Here is a 24,152-nt window from a genome sequence, read left to right as displayed (position 1 = left end):
GGACCCCTACAAGCAGGGGGCATATGCAGCAGTCAGGATGACGTCAGCTGCATGTGAAAAGAAAACAAAACTCTTCATTTGGGATTACACAAAAGGAAAAATATGTACAGTTGGCCCTTGAACAATGGAGGAGTTGAGGGATGCCAACCCCCCACTGCACAGTTGAAAATCCATGTATAACTTTTGAGTCTCCCAAAACTTAACTACTGATGGCTTTCTGTTGACTGGAATCCCTACTGATAAACAGTCATGAAGCCTACATTTGGTATGTTGTGTGTATTCTTACAATGCACACTATATTCTTACAATGCAGTAAGGTAGAGAGAAGAAAATGTTATTTAGAAAATCATAAGGAAAGGACTGCATTGTAGTTATCAAAAAAAAATTCGCTTATAAGGTGACTTGCATAGTTCAAACCTGTGTGTGGAAGAGTATATATAAAATTGTGTGTGTGTGTGTGTGTGTGTACATATAGTGTGTGTATGTATACAAAACCAATCTAACCAACCTCAGGAGTTTTTACCATAAGAAATATATATATATATATATATATATATATATATATATATATATATATATTTATATATTATATATAATCATATATGTAAAATATACATAATTATCATATTGTATATTATAATCTTATTTGTATATACTGTATATAAAATCTCATGTAGTGAGAAATGGTTAGTTGGTAGTTGGTTTTGGTTCTATGGCTGGCTAATTCAGTAACTCAACGATAGTTCCTTTTATTTTATTTATTTGTTTATCTATTTATTTACTTATTTTTTGAGAGGGAGAGAGAGGGAGAGAAAGAAAGAGAGAGAGAGTGCAGAGGAGGGGAAGAGGAAGAGAGAGAATCAAGCAGGCTCGATCCCATGACCCTGAGATCATGGCCAAAATCAAAACCCGCATGTTCAAAAGACTGAGCAACCCAGACACTTCTCAAGGATAGTTCTTTCTATCATTAAGTCTTTCCAGTATTCAGTTGAGCCAGTCTCATTAACCTGGCTTTGTCTCAGCTGGTGCCACTGTAGTTGCAAGATGCTACCACAGTTCCAGGCACTACAGGTGCAAGAGCAATGTCCAGTGAATTAGAGAAATCTCTTCGTATGTGATTCTTTTTAAGAGCAAGGAAACACTTCCTAAAAGTCTCCAAGCAAACTTTCTCCCACTTCCCTTTGGCCAGAATCTGTCAAAACCCCTGGCTTGAGTCACCCACTGACAAGAGAAGAAGTAATCAATTGGTTTATGGTAATAGTCAGGATAGGTTAGGCTATGCTGTGGCGACAACAAAGCAATCCCCAGTGTCTTAAAGCAGCACAGATCACCTCTTCACTCACTCAGAATGCTTTGTGGTCTGGGTTACTGTACAAGGCTGCTGTCCAGCCTTCGTCTCCATAGTAACTCATGTTCTCATGGTTGCCACAGTCTGGGAGGAGAAGCAGAAAGTCAAATATTTGTACCAGAAGCAGTGGAATACACTGTTGTGTTCACTTTTCATGGGCCAAAGCATTTCCTATGCCACATGGAGGCACGGAGGTACAATCCTGTTGTCTGCCTGGAAGGTGAGGGGAACAAAAAAATCTATGAGCAAAATCAATAATTGATGCAGAGACTCATTTTTAGGGAGCTATCAAGGCAGGTTAGAATTATTTATCCTGGCCTCTTACTTTGTCATTCACAAAAGCAACACAGAGTTTATCCTGGGAGTGCTAATTGTTGATCTGTAAATAATGCATAAACAACTCTTTCTTTGAGTGTGTATGTATATTATGTTATTCCCAAGCTCTCCATGTCTCTGACTTTTCTCCCTTCTCTCTTTCTTTTGTACTAGGGTTTACACCTCCAGGAATGGACAGATCCTCTCCAGATAACAGCCCAGTGCACGGGATGTTACGCCAGCCATCCATCACAACTGGAGTCAACATCCCCATCATTACTGAACTAGGTAGGGATGAATGTCAGCTTTGGGAAGATTTCGTTGTCCTCTCTTCCAACCATGTAGGATATGAGGTTACCCTGTTTCTTAGTTCTTTCAGCATAGTCGGCTCTAGTAGGGTTGGTTTGGGTGGAGGTGGAGAGAAGTATGGGTAGTAGTATGACAGATTACCAAAAGGAAAACTGATCTATCTTTCCTTTGACATGAATAGACAGTTTCCTTCATGCTGGTAACTGTTCTCAAAGGAGCTTGAGATGATGGATTTGAGATTGGGGCATAAATTAAGGAAGCGGGAGGAAAGGAGGAAAGGCATAATCCATGGACTCTTCTGGTGATTTACGTTGGAAGCACCTCCAGACAGCTCTTGCAATCAGAGCCCTCCACTGAGGTACAAAGCCTCAGGTCTAAGCCAGACCCATTCTGAGAATGGGCAATGGGCATTTAATCCATCCTAGCTGAACTTCTCAGCTAAAGGTCATTTTCAGCGAATGCTATTCTGACCTAAAATATGATGGGTTTTGAAGGGCCATGATTACCAGCCAGTGGAACCCAACTTTTAACCCGGCCATGGCACTCCTTCTACTATTTGTGAATTTGCAAAGCTGCTGAGTGGTCTCTTCCCTAAACCCCAAGACAATACTAACCATCTCTGGTGCTGGGTCCCCTTACCTTACAATGTGTTCTCTGTTATTCCCTCACGCTCTTCTTTTTCTGTACTTTCCTCCACTCCCTTTCCCCAACCCTTAAATGCTGTATCCAATTAGCTAAACCTGGCAAGTTGCCTTTGGTATCAGTCAATCAGGAAAAAAACAGTGGGACGCACATTCTAATGATAACTGAACTGGGTAAGAAGCACTGTTTTCCTTCACATCAGTATCTCCTTTTGTTCTGTTGTTGGTGTTTCCAACTATCATCGGCTTGTTTTTTATTTCACGGGCTGTAATAGAAAGACTACCCCATGGCACTGCTTTGAATGTGTTTTATTTGTGGCTCTGGTTGGAATCGACTGTCTTGTTCTGGCCTTTTTTAATGATTTTTTTCCCCACACAGCATCAGTAAACCTTTGATCACACCCATCTGACCTGGCAGTTGTTTCCAAAGCATCTTTGCTCTAATTCATTTTCTTTGGCCTGGGCCTTTTTTTCCCCCTCCTTTCCATGTGTCCCCCTGCTCTCCCGCCTTCTCCCTTATATTCCTTTTCCAACACACTGTCAGTTTGACTGACATGTCTTCACAGCTCTCAGAGAAGTCAAAGGAGAAATATAAAAATTTTAAGATAAGAAACCTAAGACGGAGCCTTCCCTCCAGCTGTTTATTTTCCTTTATTCTGACTTTATTTGCCTTTTCCCCCCCTTCTCAGAGGCTCTGGTTCTGAAGCCATAAAAGCAGCCAGATCCTATGGGATCTTTTCCTACAAAAGCCAGATTTCAAGAAGGGTGCCAAAGATGAGGTTAGCAGCCACTGAGGCACAGCCCTGCACTCTGACCCCCACCCGGCTGTCCCAGAGCCTCACAGAGATTCAGAGTGGACTCACCAGGAAGATGAAAGGTTCTGGTCATGACTACATTTGTCAGGCCCTCCACACTTCCCCGTGACTTGGTTAATAACTCTGTAAAAGGCACCCATCAGCAGCAGGTCTCAGAACTGGGGATTGATCTTCTAAATAGAGACAGCAAAAGTGCTGTTCTGCAGAGGGGTGGATAGAGAGGTGGGGAGCACCTGCCTTCGAATGACTCACAAATGAAACGAACATGCCATTCTCTTGGCCCCAAAATATATTTCAAAATAAGAGAACAGGCTTTTAACACAGTAATCTTGCTTGTGAGGTGTCTAGAAACTAAGGAATAAATTGTCCACCATTCGGCACTGCATTATTGTAGACATAGCTATTTATCAGGACAAATTCACTCAGGTCAAGGAGTATTGCACTATTTTCTGTTTCCAACAGTAGGAGAGGTGTCTTTTTCATGTTTAGAGAAGTTGGCTAAAAGCCTAGGTTTCTGGATTGCTCTTTTCAGGACCTTAGGGTTGTATGAGGCGCAGGGAGCTCATGCAGCCCAGACCACTGGTTGGAAAATTCATCCAAATATCTCCATCTCAGAAACCTTCAGAGGCATTTCAAAATCATTACTGCCAGGAATTTGTTTTTCTGTTTGGAGTTCATGTGCTGCCAACTAACCAGGATATCTCGATTTGTGATTAGGAGAAGAGAAAAGAGAAGGCTTGTGCCCCAAATCTGAGGCAACAATTCAGGCATTCAGTTAGCAAAACCGAATCCCCTGAAGCCTTTGTCCCTCACGAGATTTCTTCTGTGAGCTCAGAGAACCTTCCATGTGTTCACCTCACCCTTACTTTCTGCATTAAGCCCTATTTTCCTGGTGGTCATACCACCTTTGGCAAGCCGTCATCGTCCGACCACTTCGCCTCCCTGCATCCCACAAATATTTACTATTTACCTACATGTTCTGAGATGTGTTCTGCATTATGCCAAGCCATTAAAATGCCTTCTAAAAAGCAGAGGATACCAGGTTTTTAAAACTGTGTGGTATATTCCAGTCTTCATCCCGTTGGAGAGTTTCAATTGATGTTAGAGGGTCAGAGGCTTCTAGAAGTTCCCCAAGAAGGATATTTGCTTAAAGCCCTACTTAACCTGGTTTCTAGTCATCTATGACCATAAAACATTTGGGGAGAAGGATTTAAAAATCACCTGTTAGCATCCACATAATGACTGCTCTGTGATACATACAGGCTTTGGGTAACACTGTCTGTTCTCCCTCTGAGACTCTCCCAGAACAATACACAGGATTTTCACTGGCCCCCTGGTTCCTGCCTTGGGGTGCCTTCCCAATGACTGAAATGCCTGGCTCACTGACAGTCGTGTCATCTCTCCCTCCTTGTGGCCACTTCCCCTCCAAGTCTACCACCAGCCCTTCCCGGTGGTCTTGAGAAGGGGTAACCAACGCTATACCTTTCGGAGTGTCAATGCACACGCCATCCTTGGCTAGCCTAAGTAATTAAAACCATGCTCCTCTGTGTATTGTCCAGAGTTCATATTTTCTGATTCACCAAGCAGGAAGCCTAAACTGTGGCATCCAACATACTTTTGGGTAAATGGAGGTACCATTTGACTCTATAGAGTCCCTGAGCAAGCAAGAGCCTTGCTTCTGAGAGAGGCGGAAGGAAGCTGGGAAGTTTCATAATGTAGTAGGGTAGACAGATCATTTAATCAGAAAGGCAATCCTGAGAGCAGCTTACACTTGCCAAGGCCCTGGGCCACACTCCAAGCACAGTCTCGTAGGAGCTTCCTGACAGTCTTGTGAGAGCTGCTATTATTTCTCCCATTTTACAGAGAGAGGAGCTAAGGTGCAGAATGACGAGATGCATTGCCTGTACAGAGTTTGTACACAGCCTAGATTCAAAGCTTACTTGTCAGATCCCACATTTTGCACTTTTACCCACCAGCTGTGATTCAAGTGTTGCTGAGGCAAAGATGTTCCCCCATTAAATTTTTTCTCTGGGGAAACAAGATGGTGTCATTTAGAACTAATTCCATGCCTTGCCTTTTATCCTATTATCATTTATTCTGCTTTATACAATAAACAACCAAAAGTTGGGAAAAAAGTTATCCAAAAAGTTACTTTCAGGAAAAAAAATTAAAACAATAACTCTAGGAAAGAGAATTCACTCCTGATACATTTAAAAAGGAATCAGAAAAAGGAAACCTCATCTATTCTTTTCCTAAAAGCACCATAATTATTCCAGAAATCGCGAGCACTCATCTCCTCCCCCACCACACACTTTCTTTTCTATTACTTGCTCTGCAAAACTGATAATTTCTGAAGCCAAGATGGGAATGGAAATTAATTTGTCATTTAATTTTTAATAAGTTAAAGACATCTCAGTGACACAGCCAATCAGTCTGCACATGCCCGCCGGAGGAGTCCTTGAGGAATCCTCAGATAGAAATGAACTACAGCATCAAATGCTCCTTCTACTTGAGCTGCAGCACATAAAAGATTGAGCTGTTTAGAAGGGGAAAGGGAGAACGTGGGCGTCCCCCATGCAACTCGGAATGCACAGCAAGTCCTTGTCAGCAAGCAGCCAGAGACAGCCAGGATCCATCCCACCTGGGGTCACTGTTCTATCAAACAGGACCTGTCAGCGTGGGCCTGGATTCAAGGCTAGGGACACGAGGCCCTACCCAAGCCAACCCCGGGCAGCCTGTAGGTCCAGCCTACAGGTGAATTCCCTGCTATGCTCCTTTGCTGTGCTCCTAGTCTACTGCTCTTCGGTCTTAATAAGTCGCTTTCTTTTCCTGTGCCTAAACTTAGCATCCCAGCATGGCTACTCATGGCTACTCATCCTTGAGATGTGTCCATGTCTCAAAGGACTTGGCTACCGAAAAACACCTCAGGGTGTTTTTTGGTCATGATTCTAAAACTATACCAAAGGACTGACCAGCACTGTCCAGCAGTTCTCCAGTGGTCTGCCATGGAGCAAGGCTGCTTGAACTCACTGCTCTCTGGGCCTGGGAAGCTTGAACAATCACATAGGAGCAGTCCATTGAGTCCACTGGCTCCCACCCCCAAGATTCATCTACAGCTTCTCCCATGCTTTTCTTTCCTTTTCAGTGACTTCAGTGTTGCTAAGCCAGTGGCCTGCTCTTTCTCTGGCTTCACTGTTTGTATGTGGTCTTTTGAGCTAATTCTCATTTTACACTTTTTCTAGTGAATGATACTAATGTTCAGTTTTTGGACCAAGACGATGATGACGACCCCGACACAGAACTGTACCTCACGCAGCCATTTGCATGTGGGACAGCATTTGCAGTCAGTGTCCTGGACTCGCTTATGAGTGCGGTGAGTGGGTGCGGGATGTGGGAGTAGAGCACCTCCAACCCCCAACATCGGTGGTCCAAGACTAGAGCATGAACTCTAGGGAAGAGCATGACCACACAGAGCTTGCAATCTAGAAGCAGATACCAACATTAGTCAGACTCTTGTGCAAATAAAAGTTGGATTATGAATTCTTGAAATTGTGAGGAAGAAAAGGAAGAGGGGAGATTTTATGAGGAAGAGTAACCCCACCCCTACCCCCAAAGAAGGAAAGCAAATGCAAAGGCCTGGTGGTGAAGGAAACTGACCATCTTAAGGAGGCCAAAGAAAGACTTTGTAGTTGGGCCATAGTGAGAAAGGGAGAGGAGAGGATGAGGCAAGGTTGGACCTATACGACCAAGAAACCCATTTTCATGGCTTCATTTTTTTAAGATCAATGAGGAGGCATTGAAGGATGGTTTTAAGCTGGCAAGTCATGTGATCAGGTGTATGCTTTAAGAGGATCATCTTGGCTGGTGTGTGGAGGATGGCTCTGGAGGCAAGATGGCAGCAGGAAGTCTGAGGCTACTAAAGTTTGGATGAGGATAGGGTTAGCAGGGCTAGAGGGAGATGGGAGCATCTAAGTAGTGTTGGTCAGGAAGACTGATAGGACTTGGGGATAGATAAATATAAGCAGAAGATGGAAGAGGACAAAATGTGAAGGGTGACTCTTACGTCATAGCCAGGTCACTGAAATATAAGTCCTGGGAGAGGACCATGCATGAGGATCAGGCCTGGCCAGTTCTCTGCTGCCGGGAAGGAATGACGTGGTGGTAAAGAGAGGAAAGTGGGTTATCTGAGGGATCAAAGGCATCATTAATTTCTTTTATAATTTGATAGGTACCAAACAAACAAGGCATTGTTTTGTTTTGTTTTTTTTTTCACTTTTAAGACCAAAAATGAATAACAATTAAAAAGTAGGCACTAGTTCATCGAGCTATCTTGAACTGAAAAAAGGCAAAAAGCAGACACTTGAGTAGGTTATAAGTGGGGATTGTGAGGTGCTCCCACTGAGTGTCTTTATTTATCATAGAGAAAAGCCTCTTTATTTTGGAATTCTCAAATTCACCACTTATGAAAATACATACATAAGCTGGATAAAAACTGACCTTTGAGGAATCCATGAAAAAGTTTTATTGAACACATTAAAGCCATAAACATAGCTCAGAGAGTTTTTATACACATACATATCTTAAAGTGCTTAAGAAGGCTATTCTCCTGAATGTGTTAAACAACTGATATGCTAATTATGCATTATTCTTCTCTATTCATTAAAACTAATCCCAGAAGAACTTCTATTTGAGGAAAGAAAAAACATAAAGCTTTTAAAGACTAATTTAGGTTACTCTGTTTTCCTGAATGTGGTCCAACTCTAAGCATATCTTATTTAAAAAATTAGAATTATGGATGTAAAAATAATTATGAAACCCTATTCATCTGAATGAAGGTTGACTACTAGGCATCATGCCATACCTTTGCATGATGCCTAGTCAAGAAGGAGAAAAAAAGGTCACTAGACAAGGCACTCCTGGTTTTCCAGAATTTGGGATTTCATTCTGATGGCCTGATGGTTCTGGGCCCAACCATTCTCTACCTGCTAGTGATGTTGGGCCCAGTTTGGGCCAACTCCTTAAGCAAGCCAGAAGGAATGATAGAAGCTACAGGATGTGCTCATACAGTGCCAAACTGTCTGTACTGGTCTTCGGTTTCAAAGGGATTTCTTTAATTCATCTCTTTTAGAAATTTCATTTTACTTCTGATCTTAACTACAGGATCAGAATTACAGAGATTACAGAAGACTGATTTCCCTAAAAGATGATTAAACTGTGTTTTTTTTTTTTTTCCAAGAGCTGCAAAATACTCTGTTAACATTTTATAAAATCCAAACTTATAAAAATTTGTTTCTATGTATCAGACATTCAGGATATTCCAGGCAGGAATTAGCAAGGCCACTTTTTCATACATGATTAAGAATTTCAAAATGTTGAGTGCAGAGCTTTAAGCAGCGAGGGCCCCTTTGAGCATGGACCGTGGGTGACCCCACAGTCTACACACCCATGAAGCCAGCCCTTCGTACCAATGAGCCGCTAAAATGGATTTTAAGCAGCAAAGAACTTCACCCCTACACAACAGAAGGGGCACTCGGTGGCTATGGGGTGGGGCTAGGGGGGCACATCTGGATCTGAGCTGCACAGCTATTTGTCTGTAGCCCCACCACAGAGTCAGTTTTTGGAAACTCAGATGAGAAATCAAAGTGGGTTGGTTTGAAATTTTTAAAAAGCCATCTCTAATCTCCTTTGAAATGCAAACTGAAGTGTCTGGGAGAGAGTGCCTAAAAGCATGTATGGATGCCACGGGTCTGCCAGCAGCATTCCTTCTGAATTCCAGCCTGGGAAAAAAAAAAGAGTATCGAGAATCTAGTAACTGTCATTGTAATCATCATCGGCTTCATTTATTGAGGGCCCAGAACTCTGCGAGGCACTTCAGCTACAGTGTCTGATCTTTTGGACAATAATGTGAATAAACCTGAAGCAACACATATTTAACCGATGCGCTGATGGGGACTTTTCAAATCATTAGTCAAAAAGCCCATCCGATTATTCCAGGCCTGGTTTTCCTTGTCTGGGATGAGCAAGTTCCACAGTGAGGTCTTTTTTTTTTCTCCTCCCCTTTCTCTAGAAAGAGAGAGAGAGCACAAGCAGGGACAGAGGCAGAGGGAGAGGGAGAAGCAGGCTCCCTGAGCAGGGAGCTCCATGCGGGGCTCGATCCCAGGACCCTGGAATCATGACCTGAGCCAAAGCCTAACCGACTGAGCCACCCAGGCCCACCCCCACAGTGAGGTCTTGAATTGGATCTGGTTCAACAGACTCACTCGAATCTGGGCCTTCAGACAAAAATGTTACCTGTGATTTCTTTGCATTCCACCCCAACCCTAATTTATGAAAAACAACGACAACAACAACAAGAGATTAGTCAAAAACCAAGGCAGTAACTAGAAGGAACTGAAAACGTTGGCAGGAATGTAAATTGAGAAATTGAGACTCCTCCAAGCAGCGGGAGCCAGAGGTAAGCTTCCATCTCAGACAGTTGCTTACAAGCAACGTCTCGACGTTCGCACACACACTTCCTCAGATGTCCATGATCTGCTTTTTCTAGCCCCAAAATTGCCACTTAATCATGTGTCTAAACGTCCCCTGAATATTGTCCTTCATAACTCAACTCCTGCTGCTTGCTGCTTCATTTGTTAAAAGAACAGTGTTTTGATTCGTCATAGGCATTCCTAAACAGATAGGGATGTTGCAGACATGGCCTCGTGGCTTTCTCCTGCTAATCAACAGCAGAGACACATGATCAGAGGGAATAATTATGCTTGTGGGTATCTGCCTCTAGGAAGAGGCTCACAACTAAGCAGTGTATTCAGCAAAAGGTACCAGCCTGCCCCCAGCCCCCCCGCCACCACCAACACACACACACACACACACCCACACACACACACGAAAAAGATGAAAGGAAGCCTCTCTGAATTTAGAGCTGAAACTGGTGCTCAAGTGTTGGACTTGACTTCCACACCACTACCTTCTCCCACCTGCAGCCTCAGTTTGAGTTGTATCTGGCCCCTCCCTAGGCAGAAAAGTCATGAACTATGAGCCAGACTGCTCGGATGCAGATTCCAGAACCAGCATTTATGGGCGGGATACACTTAACTTCTCTGTGCCTCAGTTTTATCATCTTTAAAATTGGAATAATAATAGTACCTACCTCACAGAATTGTCAAGATCCTCAAATGAGTTAAGGCTGTAAAGTGATTAGTGCAGTGCTTCACACATGACAAGCTCGATATTGTATTTATCATTATTGATCGTTGCCTTCCTTGGGCACTGAACTGAATGCCAGGCACTCTTTCAATGCCAGGGATTTAGCAGTGAAGAAGAAAGAGGGAGACCTTGGCCCTCATGCTGTTGGAACTTTCATTCTCATGGGCAATAATTATGTAAATGATTATGTAAATCAGTAATGACAGCTACTTATCAGTAGTAGTCAATGAATAATATCAAATGGGCAAAACTGATTTGAGGGTGTGGAGACGTGTGTTAGCCACAGTGATCAGAGTGAAGTTGTCTTAGCTGAAGACCTGGAAACTGACACTGAAAAATCAGGAGAGAGCACCTGGGGGTAAGGGTGATCAGCTTTCCACGGCAGATGCAAGATCAGGGCTAAAGCTAAACAGTGGTGCTGAGCTGACTTTGATGGGCCTGAGGAGGTAGCTGAAGGCCATCGTGGTTGGAATGTTGTAGATATAGGTGAGGGACATGCAAGAAGCAGTCAGACGGGCAGAGCTATCGTCCACACTGTGAGTATTGTGAGTACAAAGACCATGTACTGTCAAGTTCTAGGTCTGGGGCTAAACACTTTAGTCTTGGTTAGAAAATGCATGCATCTTCCTTTGGATACCACCAGGATCCTCCTAAGGCCTCTGCTTCCTGTGTGTGTTGCTGGAAGGACAAACCCATCACTGAGTTGACTCTTGAATTATTTTTCTGTCCCACACTCCATCCTAGTGCACTCGTTTTAAGAGAAAAAAGGAACAGAAACAGCATGATATGTTGGCATGAGCACCTGGATTGATATCTGGCTTCTAATGAAGCGTCTCTCATAGAAGTCTCAAAATGGCACATTGCAGGCAACACCCATCCTGTAGACAGTTCTGTATTTCCCAAAGTTTTTCATTTTTAACTAGAATTGTTGCCGATATTTTAAACTTTTAAGATTACCCTTAGAATATGGATTTCCAGCTTATTTTGATTGGAGTGACAAAGCAGATTCCCAGATACCCACAAAGCACCCATCGGCTAGAGCTGAGCTGTGCTTCCTTTAACTGGAGCCCACTGTTTCCTGTTAAATTCTCCCAGGCCTGCTTCACTCACCCCACTGGTCGCCGCCTGTCCATCCCACTGAACCCGACTTGCAGGCCTCCTGCTTCTAATTTTGTGAACCTGCATGACTATGTTCCAACAACACCCTTGGACTTCTGGCCATGTGCCTGTCCTTTGAATTGGGAGGATGAGCACATGATGTCCACTTTCTTTGGACCCTCCACTTTTTTTGGGACCCCTACCACTGAATTCCCCCAGGAGCCCAAAGAAATTTCAATATGACCATTTTGTGCCAGGCCTGTCTTTGCTTTGCTCACTACTCCAATGCCCAGGGTGGATATTTGCATGTTCAATGAATTAATATTTCATAACAAAGGCAAGGACTTATAGGAGACACAATATGGCACTGGCCCATGAATTAGGACATGAATTAGGCCATGAATTAGGACTGGTCTCAGTCCCAGCTCACTAGCAGCCAGTGCATGTCTTTTCCACTGTCTGGGAAAGTTGGGTCCCACTGTCAATGGGAATGATATCATGTTAGGGTAACTGGGTAAAGACAGAGGTATATGAAAATCTTTCACAGAATCAGCAAATACTTCTTCAGATCCAATGTAACTACAAAGAAGTAGATTTATTATACATGCATGTACATATATATGCGTATGTGTGTATTATATGTTTCTATATTCTATTCTCTAATATCAGAGCTAGTCTCTGTTTGCCAGAAATGACTGAGGCTTATGTTGTAACTGAAGAATGTGACCATCTGGAAGATGGACTCACATGATTCACTCTCTTAATTGTACTTGCATTTTGGCTAAACCCCGGGAGGGTGTTATGGAGCAGACCAAGTTCGTAGTCAGCCCAGGCTAATCCAGTGCCGTGTTATATAAACAAATGACTCCTCATGGCCCTCTTCCTTGCACTACACTCGAGAGCCTCATTTCTCCTGCTCACAAGGTGAGAGACGGGCCGTGGGCCATCCCGAGGCAGATGAGCTAGCGCCAGTGTCCATGTGGCAAATGGCAGTGTGCTCTGTTGCACCCAGAACATTCCCCTGCTGTCACATCAGGCCAAGCAGATCTGGCATTAAGAAAAAAAAAAAAAAATCAAGTCGTTCTCATCCCTCATGAAAGAAAAATACTAAAAATAAAAATCTACACCATGAAAACTAGCAAATCTAAAAAATGGCAGCTATGGCATGGAAAATGACAATTTTAGAGCAATTATAAACGAAAGGCAAAGTGCCATTAAAGTTAAGGCAATGTTATTAAAAGATGTGTTAATTTTCAGTTAAATTTTCTATAAAAGACCAATTAGTTTAAAAGGCTTGACAGCATTAACTGTGAAACATAAGCTCTGGTAATTATACTTTAAAAAAATAAAAAGAGGAAGATGCACCAGTTAGAAACACAGGCGCAGAGGGGCGTCCTCAGAGCAGGCTAGGTGGCAGTGCGGGCTCAGATTTCCCTGTGCTGTCAGGTCCTCTGCCCACCATCTCTCAGCTTGCACGATGCCTGTTACTCCGTCTACATATGGGATCTGAGAAACGTCAAGGTTCCGAGGCCGAGGAGGCCACGCATGTGATCTGGGCCAGCTCTCTGATATGAGAGATGAGAACACCGAAACATAGGGAGAGGGGGTTTTCTGCATTGGTTGCATTGCTAGCTGGTTTTTATTTTTATCAGCTATCATTTATTATTTATTGCACATTAGACGTTACACAGAGCATCTCATTTAACACCATCCTATAAGCCGGCTTGCACTGGGGTTTTTCTTTTGTTCCCATTACATGGATGAGGAACTCGAGGCAGAGAAGAGTCAGGCAACTTTCCCATTGTCAGAGCTGTCTAATGGCAAATCCGGGATTTAAAACCACGCTAGCTGAATTCTGAGGTCAGTGCACATAACCCGGGGTGCCATGGTGTCCTATCTGAAAGAAGGTCTTCCCTGATGAGGGGTGGAACCCCGACCTTGGTAGTGGGAAGATGGACTCCCATATTCCTTCACCTACATGCATAGTTCAGGAGGCCAAAGACCGCACTTCCATATTACAATACTACCTTCAGAAGTTTGCGTGTCTGCCTTCGATTCTAGTGTTTCTGTTAATCCAGAAAAGAACTATGTCCTCTGGGTCAGGTGAGTTGTACAGAAGTTTGTTCTAGCTGGCACATTCTCCATAGGAGTTGTCTGCTATAACTGGTACTGAGGGCCCATCATCTGTTTGCCGCAGGGTACTGAAACAGCCACTTCCAATGCAGAAAGTTCTGGATTTGTGCTTAGCTGCAGGCCAATCAGTTTATGTTCTGTGAGTGATATCCCAACCACGTGAAGAAATCCGTGCCTTCCATTATGACCAGCTAGTTATCCTTTTTCAAAGAAAAGCATTGTCTTTGCACCGCGTCCCTCAGATCACAAAGAAACCTTGGTACGAGCTCAGAACACACCCCCACGAAATGCCCAAAGTTACTTCTCTGCAGCTGAATATTGAGGCAGCAAAATGGGAACAAGAGAGCTCTGCTGACAGACAGACATCACTAGTCTCTGTCCTTGCAGGTGTTGCTGCCTGCAGTGCTGCTCCTTGACGCCCCCATGGGAGAATCAAGGAGAGAGATCTAGGGTACAGGTCAGGGGGTGGAGATTTGTGTCCAGGGTTGTGAATGGTTCCAGAGTTGGTCAGGCACCCATGAAACCCTGTGACCTATCCTGAAATTATACCAGTTGATGGGAAGTTTTGAAAGTGACACACTCTTTTAAAAGGATATAATTTCAAGCCAAACCAAGACCTAGGGATTAGTAAATGCTCAATAAATGTCAGCGACGGATTGATCAAAAAGTCTGTGCTGTTACAAGGTGACTGATTTCAACACAGAAGGGGAAACATGTTAAGGTCAAATCCTTGAGATTGGAACAAATTGGACAAAACAATAACCTTTCATGCTGACCTTCTAGAATCATCATTGCAAAGCACAACTTAGACTGTTCTTTGTTTAAAAATCACTGACTGCTTTCATTAGGAAAGTTATTCAGTGTGGGATATTTTGAAAACACAGAAGGGTATAAAGAAAAACATTTAAGTGAACCGTATTTCTAATACCCAGAGAGAAGCATGCTTAATATTTTGGTATATTTCTTCCCAGATGGATAAATAAACATGGATCACCCAGTTTTAGATCTTGTTTTTTTTTTTGTTTGTTTGTTTGTTTTCCTTTTAACACTTAGTATTTTATCCAGAGCATTAATCATGTCATATTATTGGGTATTATGATTTGCAGTGCCTCCATAGGACTTCATGCGGTTCTAACCTATAGATATTCCAGAACCTGTTTAAGTGTTATCTACCTATTATGGGGCATTTCGTTTTAAAAATTTTTTGTTTTAAAAAAATATTTTTTGTGTGTGTAACAATAACTAACCCTGTGTTAAACATTATTTTACATAATTTTTGAACAAGAAGCAATTTATGATCTCGAGGCAAACTTACCGGGTTTTTAACAAATATGAACATTTTTAAAGCTCTTGGTGCATATTGCTGGATTATCTCCAGCACTTCGTGCTGCCCTCACGGGTTTGTAAATGCCATCTCATGAGCTCTAGCAGGCACCGATTATCATTTTCTCTAGGAGGCCCTTTAATTGTGTTTAATTGTGTTCATGATAGTTTCAAAGTATATAACCTTTTAATTTGTATGTGATCATGTAAATGCATATTTTGTTTTGTGAATTATTCTATAGTTTTTATGCTTAAAAAGTATCTGCTGACCAAGAGAATTATCAGGTATCCTGAGATCACTTAAATATTCAGCTATATTCTCATCAGGTTCTTTGTGGCTACATTTTATTTTATTTTATTTTTTTGCCTCTAACTATTTTATAACACTTGCTTCCTTTCTTTGGCTGAGTTTTATTGAGATATAATTGACTTATAACACTATGTACATTTAAGGTATATAGTGTAATGATTTGGTATATGTATATATTAAGAAATGATTGCCGCAGTAGGGTTAGTTGGCACATTCATCACCTCAAAAATAGCTGCATTTGTGTGTGTGTGTGTGTGTGTGTGTGTGTGTGAGAGAGAGAGAGAGAGAGAGAGAGAGGACTTTTAAAATCTCTTAGCAACTTTTAAGTATATAATGCAGTATTGTTAACTGCACTCACCCTGCCATACATTACATCTTCAGAACTGATTCATCTTATAACTGGAAGCTGGTATCCTTTAACCACTTGTTTGCTCCATGCCCAACATCCAAGCCCCTGGCAACCACCAATCTCTTCTCTGTTACTGTAGGATCAGGGTTTTTTTGTTTTGTGTGTGTGTGTGTGTTTTGTTTGTTTGTTTGCTTTTAGGTTTCACATATAAGTGAGATTATACAATATTCATATTTCTCTCCTGGACTTATTTCACTTAACAGAATGCTTTCAGGATTCATCCCTGTTGTTGCAAATGGCAGGATTTCCTTCTTTTTATGGCTGGGTAGTATTCCATTGTATATGTATACCACATTTTCTTTATCCACTCCTCTGTCAATGGGCACTTAAGTTGTTTGCAACTCTTGGCTATTGTAAAAAGTTCTGCAGTGAGCATGGGAGTGCAGCTGTATCTTTGAGAGAGTGATTTTGTGTCCTTCAGACATACCAAAAAGGGGAATTACTGGATGATATCGTAGTTCTATTTGTAATTTTTGAGGAACAATCATACTGTTTTCCATAGTGGCTGCACCAATTTACATTCCCTACCACAGTGCACAGTGGTTTCCTTTTCTCCTCATCCCCATCAACATGTATTATTTCTTGCCTTTTTGACAATGGTCATAATTAGCAGGTATGAGGTAATAGTTCATTGTGGTTTTGATTTGCATTTCCCCGATGATTAGTGATGTTGAGCACCTTTTCATGTACCTGTTGGCCATTTGATCATCTTCTTTGGAAAAAAGTCTATTCAGTTCCTTGGCCCATTTTGAATGGTACTTGGGTGTGTGTGGTGTTTGCTACTGAATTATATGAATTTCATTCATTTCCTTTTTTAGAAATTTAATATAAATATATCTTCAGTCAAAAAATATAGAAAATAAATAAAATTATAGAAAAAAAAAATAAAAAATAAAATTATAGGAAAAAATTGAAATCAATCAGAAGTCTATCATCAAGAGTTAATCACCAAGTAAAATTTTGGGGTATTAAGTATAATTATTTTCACAAAAATAAACCTATATCAGCTGAGTTCTGCACTTTTTCTTTTTTTTAGCTCTGCACTTTTAACATGAATTTTATATCATGTTATTTTTTGGATCTTGCCTTTTTGCATATTTTATTATATCATATAATTGTTACAGTGCCATTAAATATTCTCTGAAAACATAATATTAATATCTGGACAATGTAAGTAATATAAGTGTATCATGATTTATTTAATCATTACCATATTGTTGAAGAATTTTTTCCAGATAGCCAGTTACCCCTAAATCATTTGTAGAATAAACATTTTTTTCCCTATGGTGTATGATGCTTTCCTTATCATATGAAAGAACAGATCAGCAAACTTTTTTTGTAAAGGGCCAAATGGTGAATATTTTAGTTTTTTGAGAGCCATACAGACTCCATTGAAAGTACTTAACTTCCGTCATTATAGCACAAAAACCTATTTATAAACAAATGAGTATGTCTGCATCCCGATAAAAATTTATTTAAGATGGCAAGTGGCAGGCTGGATTTGGCCCAAGGGCCAGATTTGCCAAGTCCTGTATTTTACAAAGAACTACTCCACTATTGTTCTCAGGAATCTATTCTGGTTGAGCTTCTCTCATTTTTACTATTGTCTACAATGTTTAGTTATGAAATATCTAGTATTTATGATAGTACCTGGGAGCCTGGAAGGACAATTTCATAAACTGTTTACGGAGGAAATTTAGCATATTTGTATCAAGTTTTTTAAAAGTCCACTTGAGAAAAAAAAAAAAAAGGTCCAGTTGAGGGGCACCTGGGTGGCTCAGTCAGTTAAGCTTCCTGACTTGATTTTGGTTCAGGTCTTTGTCTCAGGATCATGAGATAGAGCCCCTTGTGGAGCCCCATGTCTGGCTCTGGGCTAAGCATGGAGCTTGTGTAGAGTCTCTCTGCCCATCTGCCACCCCCACCCCCCACTTGAACATGCTATACATTAATTAATTAATTAATTAATTAAAATAAAATAACAAAATAAATTCAAAAGTCCAGTTGCATCCGTGATTAGGCATATATCAAACATAAAAATCTTTTACCAGAAAATATGACATTATAACATCCACTTTACCTGTTAAGGAACATGACATTTTTCTTTTTTTATTTTTTCCTAATTATCTTCTATGTCTGTGGATAATGATTACTTTGCTTTCCCTTGAACAACAGTATCTGTTCTTATGCATGACCAGGAACTATGATATTAAAGAGAGCTTCCAGAATAGGAGTGTTAATTCTTAAACACATAGGACACTATATTCTCTTTCTTATTTCTAATTTTATTTTTTAGTTATGTTTGTCACAATCTCGTTCATTTTTTTTGAAGAATTATTTCTTGTATTTGTCAATTCAATAAATATCCTTTTGTGATTTCATTAATTGATACTTTATTATTGCATCCCTCTGCTTTTCTAAGATAAAAAAGAACAATAAAAGACAATTCTTTTAATGCTTAGCATTATTTATTGAGATTCTTTTGTGCTTAATAAGAAAATCATTTAAGGCTCTGAATTTGTTTCTGTAGCTTTGGCCTCAATCCATGACATTTTTATATGCCATTTTTCAAATAGTTAATTCTTAAATACTCTATATTCTAAGTTTGATTTCCATCTTGACCTGCAGTTAGGTTTTAGAATACCCTTCTTTTAAACTTAGAGATGTTGGGATATTTATTCTATTTCTACTATTATCTTAATTTTCTAAATGCACTCTAGAGCTTATACCTTGAGCTTATACTTTGAGCCATTGATTATTTTTTGGTAATTATTGTTTGAAAGCTATCTAAAAATGTTGCAAAGTTTAGCACACATCTACTAAATCTCTTTTATTATATCCTTAATTTTCGCATAGTTTGGTCTGTTTAAGCTATGGTAGCTAGAAACACAGTGATATTTTACATATCACCCTCAGCACATTTATTTTATGCTCATTGCTAATTAGTTTTACTTTCTATATTTCAGTTGTATTATTTTGTGCATAAATAGGTTATATCTTTATTGTAAATTTTAACTATCAATACAAAGCTAACTTGCTTAATGTAATATTTAAATTTTTTCCCTTGAAATATAGTTTTCTATGCCTGTTTTGTTTTGCTTTTTCCTATTTCTCTCTGAAAATATCAGAGTCTGAGTTTCATTTTGGCTTTTGAATAAGTCTAAGAACCTTTGCGATTGAATAAAATCCCTTAGCTCATTTATGTTTAGTTATTAACATATAATGCTATAATTTTGCATTACACTTTATATATGCCTCTATAATTGTGTCTTTTAGTATCCATCTTTGGGTATACAGGCTATATTTTTGTATGCTTATTTTCTCTAGTGATGTGTAAACTATATTCTATTTTTTATTCCATTTAGTGTTTACCATTCTATAAATATGTTTGAAAGTATATTTTTTAAGCATTATTATCTAGAAAAATTTAGTTCTTGAGTCGCCATTCTATAAGATGGAGGAATTTACATGCCTTTATATCATCCTTCTCTCTCCTACCTCATTTATCTGACTTCTAAAAATAAATTAATATTACTATTAACAAATAATTTTGTGTCATTTTTTTATTTCAAGAATTACTTCTGACATTTGCATTTAGTTTAGTAGTAAAATATACAACCATCTCTTAAACTCCATGTTTTGGTATATTTCTCCAATATTTTTAAAAATTTGCTCATTTATTAATTTCTAAAAGTTTAAAATGACCTCAAGGACACCAATTTCTGTTCCTGAGTATTTTTTTTAATGAAGTAAATCAATAAATACTTAGGTACACAGAGATTCAAAAATATTTCTGTTTTTTTAAAAATATTTCTATTGCCTTCACAAATGATTGGTAACCTAGATGCACGTTAGAATTATCGGAATAAATGTGTCCTCTCAAAACTCAGTTGATATTGTTCTTAAATCTTCTAGAGAAGTCTCTGGCTAACCTGATCTTGTACTTTTTTTCCCTTACAGCCTTGTGTTAGGCCATATTTTGTCTTCATTTAATATTTTATATTTAAATATTCACCTGGTACAGATTTAAATGTTGGCAGCACTTACTTGGTGAGCCATTTCAATCCACATCCTTGGTACATCATTCAGCTCAGGGCAGGTTGTGCTCATTTGTTTCCTTGCTTCCTTATTCATTTTTACCTGCTCAAATTTTGTTTATAGCATTAACTTGTGAACACTTGCTATTTATCAATTTGACTTCTGTTGTCTTTCTTCAATATCTACCAGCCTTCTCATAAAAGACAGAAAGAAAGAAGAAAGAAAGAAAGAAAGAAAGAAAGAAAAGAAAGAAAGAAAGAAAGAAAGAAAGAAAGAAAGAAAGAAAGAAAGAAAGAAAGAAAGGAAGAAACCACTCTACATATTTTTCCATGTAGTTTCAGCCAACTTCTTACTTTTACTTCCACATCACTGATTTTGTGTATATGTGATTTTTAGTTCTATAACATAGTGCCCCTTTTTTTTGTTGTTTTGGTAAGAACACTTCACATGAGATCTACCCACCTAAATTTTTCAGTGTCCAATACACTATTGTTAACTATTGCTTCTTAATGGGTAAAAGTCTGGCCATTATAAGTTTAGTTACCTTTTAACGATTTCTCTTTTGTTTTAAAACATTTACTGAGATATAATTAATAATCATGCAATTCTCCCACTTGAAGTGTTCAATCCTGCAATTTTTAGCATGATCACAAGTATGTACAACCATCACCACAGTCAATTTTAGAACATTCTTATTGCCTCAAAAAAAAAAACCTTCCATACCTTTTGGCAACTCCCACTAACCTCCATCTCCCTCCCTCAGCCTTATGCAACTATTAATCTACCACCTATATTTATAGATTTGCCTCTTCTAGACATTTCATAAAAGTGGAATCATACAATATGTAGTCTCTTGTGACTGACTTATTTCACTTAACATAATGTTTTCAAGGTTCATTCATGTTGGAACACATATTAGTACTTCATACCTTTTTGTGGTATGAATAATATTTGTATAGCTGAATAATATTCATGCATAGATATAGCACATTTTATTTATGAATACATTAGGTGATAGACATTTGGACTATTTCCATTTTTAGCTATTATGAATAATGTTGCTATAAACATCTGTATAGAAGTTTTCATATGGACATAATTTCTTTTAGTTTTTCTTGGATCTATATATAGAAGTAGAATTGCTGAGTTATATATCTCTGTCTAACCGTATAAGGAACTGCTAAACTGTTTCTTGAAGTGGTGGTATCATTTTATATTCCCACCAGCAGAGTGTTATGGTGCAATTTCTCTACATCCTCATCAACTCTTATGATTTGTCTTTTTGATTGTAGCCATCCTAGTGAGTGTGAAGAGGTATCTCATCATGGTTTTTTAATTTGCATTTTCCTGATAACTAGTGATGTCAGGCATCTTTTCATTTTCTTTTTATTTTGTTGGCCATTTGTATATCTTTTTTTTTTGAGAGATGTTGATTTAAGTTTTTTGTCCATTTTTAAAACTGGGTTATTTGTATTTATGTTGTTGGGTTGTAAGATTTTATATATGTATATAAAAGATATATATAAAATCTTACATAAGATTATATATGGGGCAGCCTGGGTGGCTCAGCGGTTTAGCACTGCCTTTGGCCTGGAGCATGATCCTGGAGACCCAGGATCGAGTCTCACATCGGGCTCTCGGTATGGAGCCTGCTTCTCCCTCTGCCTGTGTCTCTGCCTCTCTTTCTCTCTCTCTCTCTCTCTCTGTGTCTCTCATGAATAAATAAATAAAAAGAAGACTATATATGTATATTATACGTATATATTCTGGATACTAGACTTTATCAGATATAAAGGGGGTTGCTTTGTGTATCATATTTAAGAATCCATTTTCAAATCAAAGGTTATGACAATTTACCCTATGTTTTCTCCTGTTTCATAGTTTTAGCTCTTACATTTAGATCTTTGATCTATTTTGAATTAATTTTTGCATATGGTGTGAGGTAGGGGTCCAACTTTATTCTTCTGAATGTAGAAGTCTAAGAATTATAGCTTCATTTGTTTAAGAGACTATCTTCTTTCTCTATGGAATGATCTTGGCACCCTTGCCAAAATCAATTGACCAAATGCATATGAGTTTCTTTCTGGACTGTCAGTTCAGTTCCATGTCTGTCCTTATGTCAATATTACACTGTCTTGATTATAGTAGCATTGTAGTGTGTTTTGACATCAAGAAGTATGAGTCCTCCAACTTCATCTATTTTAGATTGCTGGGTTATTTGGAGTGCCTGCAATTTTTTTTTAGATTTTATTTTTTCATGAAAGACACAGAGAGAGAGAGAGAGGCAGAGACACAGGCAGAGAGAGAAGCAGGCCCCATGCAGGGAGCCCAACATGGGACTTGATCCCGGGTCTCCAGGATCACACCCTGGACTGAAGGCAGCACTAAACCACTGAGCCACCTGGGCTACCCTGGGCTTGCAATTTTATATGAATTTTATTTTGTTTTTATTTTTTAAGAGATTTTATTTATTTATTTGAAAGAGAGAGAGAGCACAAGCAGAGGGAGGAGAGGAGGGAGAGGGAGAAGCAGACTCTCTGCTCAGCAGGGAGTGCAACACAGAGCTGGATCCCAGGACCCTGAGATCATGACCTGAGCTAAAGGCAGATACTTAACCAACTGAGACACTCAGGCACCCTTCATATGAATTTTGGAATTAGCTTTTCCATGTCTATATGGTTTTGGGGGTTTTGACAGAGATCGTACTGAATCTGTATGTTGTTTGGGGGAATACTACTGTCTTAATAATATTAAGACTTCCAATCCATAAAGATGAGATACCTTTCTATTATTTAGATTCTCTTTAATATCTTTCAACAATATTTTGTAGTTTTAAGTGTACCAGTCTTGTACTTCCTTGGTTAAATCTCTTCTTAAGTAGTTCTTCTTAGTGATGCTATTATAAAAGGAATTTCTTAATTTTATTCTTGTATTGTTCATTGCAAGTGTGTAGGTATATAAATAATATTTTTGTATATTGATTTTGTACTTGCAAACTTGCTGAACACATTTATATCTATAATTGAATTTTAATAGATAACTTAGAATTTTCTATATATAACATCATGTTCTCTGTACTTCTTTCTTTCTGATATGGATAGTCATTTCTTTCTAGCCTTGGCTAGAGCCCTCAGTGCTGTGTTGAAATAGAAATGGTGAGAGCAGACTTCCTTGTTTTGTTGCTGATTCTAAGGGGAAAGCATTCAGTCTTTCACTAAGTCTGCTGTTAACTTTGGGTTTTTGATACATGCCCTTTATCAGGCTAAAGAAATTCCCCTTTATTCCTAGTTTGTTGAATGTGTTTATCATGAAAGCATATTGGATTCTTTTAGTTATCTCTAATCACATCCATTTTAATTTTAATATCTTGCATAAAAAATGGGTGAGTTGTATGAAGTCAGCTTTCTTATAGTCTCATCTTTTACTTCTTATAGACACAATATTTTGAAAAATTTTATTTGATTCCAAAACAGATGCTTCTAACTTTTTCTTCTACTTCTTCCAGTAACTAATCAGTCAAAATGATGCAAAATGATGCTTTTCCTTTATATCTTAAATACTATGGTTCCCTTATAAAAAATATTTATACTGGCTCTTTTTATTTCTCTGTACTGAAAAACAGAGTTCAGTGTACAAGGTCATGACTATTCTGTGCCCACTTGGCAAGCTGTTAAATTCCTCCCCTTGGTCTTGATCTAAATGGGTAATTAGAGCACAAAGGTCCTTGTCACGTTTCCATGCCCAGCACTCACATATTTAATGTGCCACAGGGCTAGGGAGGAGTCTCCTGCTTCTCATGATGTGTTATCTGACTGTAGCGAAGAGGATCTGGAAATGGAAAACGTTGGAAATGCTTGTAGATGTGCCCCAGAACAGGAACATACCTCCAGAGGCTCCTCTCGCTACTCCTGCCCCATCCCAGGATACAGTGTACTGGTGACCTTTGCCCTGTCATTCCTGAGTCCAAACAGGGTCTTCCAATGGAGGCAGACTGAGAAGTACAAACTCAAGGGTGAAATACATGGCTTTGGTTTGCCCACCCTTCACCCCAAACATCAAGGATTTTTTTTTTTTTTTAAAGGAAAGGCTGAGGATGAGAGGACTGTTCCTCTCCCTAGCAAAAGCTCTGAGTCTCTGATACCAGGCTGGAAGTATCTGTCAGCACTTGCTGTGCACCAAGCACTGTTCTACGTGGCTCAAGTGTGTTAGTTCT

The 24,152-nt window shown here is 39.4% G+C and overlaps 1 protein-coding gene across 20 annotated transcripts in view; it reads left to right on the top strand.

The window, feature by feature from the left end:
- Nucleotides 1–24,152, top strand: part of KCNMA1 (potassium calcium-activated channel subfamily M alpha 1) — a 718,149-nt gene that overhangs the window by 671,053 nt on the left and 22,944 nt on the right. For 10 of the 20 annotated variants that reach the window (XM_072823726.1, XM_072823725.1, XM_072823728.1 and 7 more), the window contains 3 exons: nucleotides 1,838–1,951; nucleotides 2,707–2,787; nucleotides 6,671–6,801. In XM_072823726.1, the coding sequence (XP_072679827.1) occupies nucleotides 1,838–1,951; nucleotides 2,707–2,787; nucleotides 6,671–6,801 (326 nt within the window). The remainder of the gene's footprint in view (nucleotides 1–1,837; nucleotides 1,952–2,706; nucleotides 2,788–6,670; nucleotides 6,802–24,152) is intronic. The other 10 variants (XM_072823727.1, XM_072823745.1, XM_072823744.1 and 7 more) reach the window with 1 other exon arrangement.

The sequence above is a fragment of the Canis lupus genome, chromosome 4 (assembly GCF_048164855.1).
Source record: "Canis lupus baileyi chromosome 4, mCanLup2.hap1, whole genome shotgun sequence".
In the NCBI taxonomy this organism is placed as follows: Eukaryota; Metazoa; Chordata; class Mammalia; order Carnivora; family Canidae; genus Canis; species Canis lupus.
Note: the sequence above shows the minus strand (reverse complement) of the source record. Positions and strands in the feature narration are given on the sequence as shown.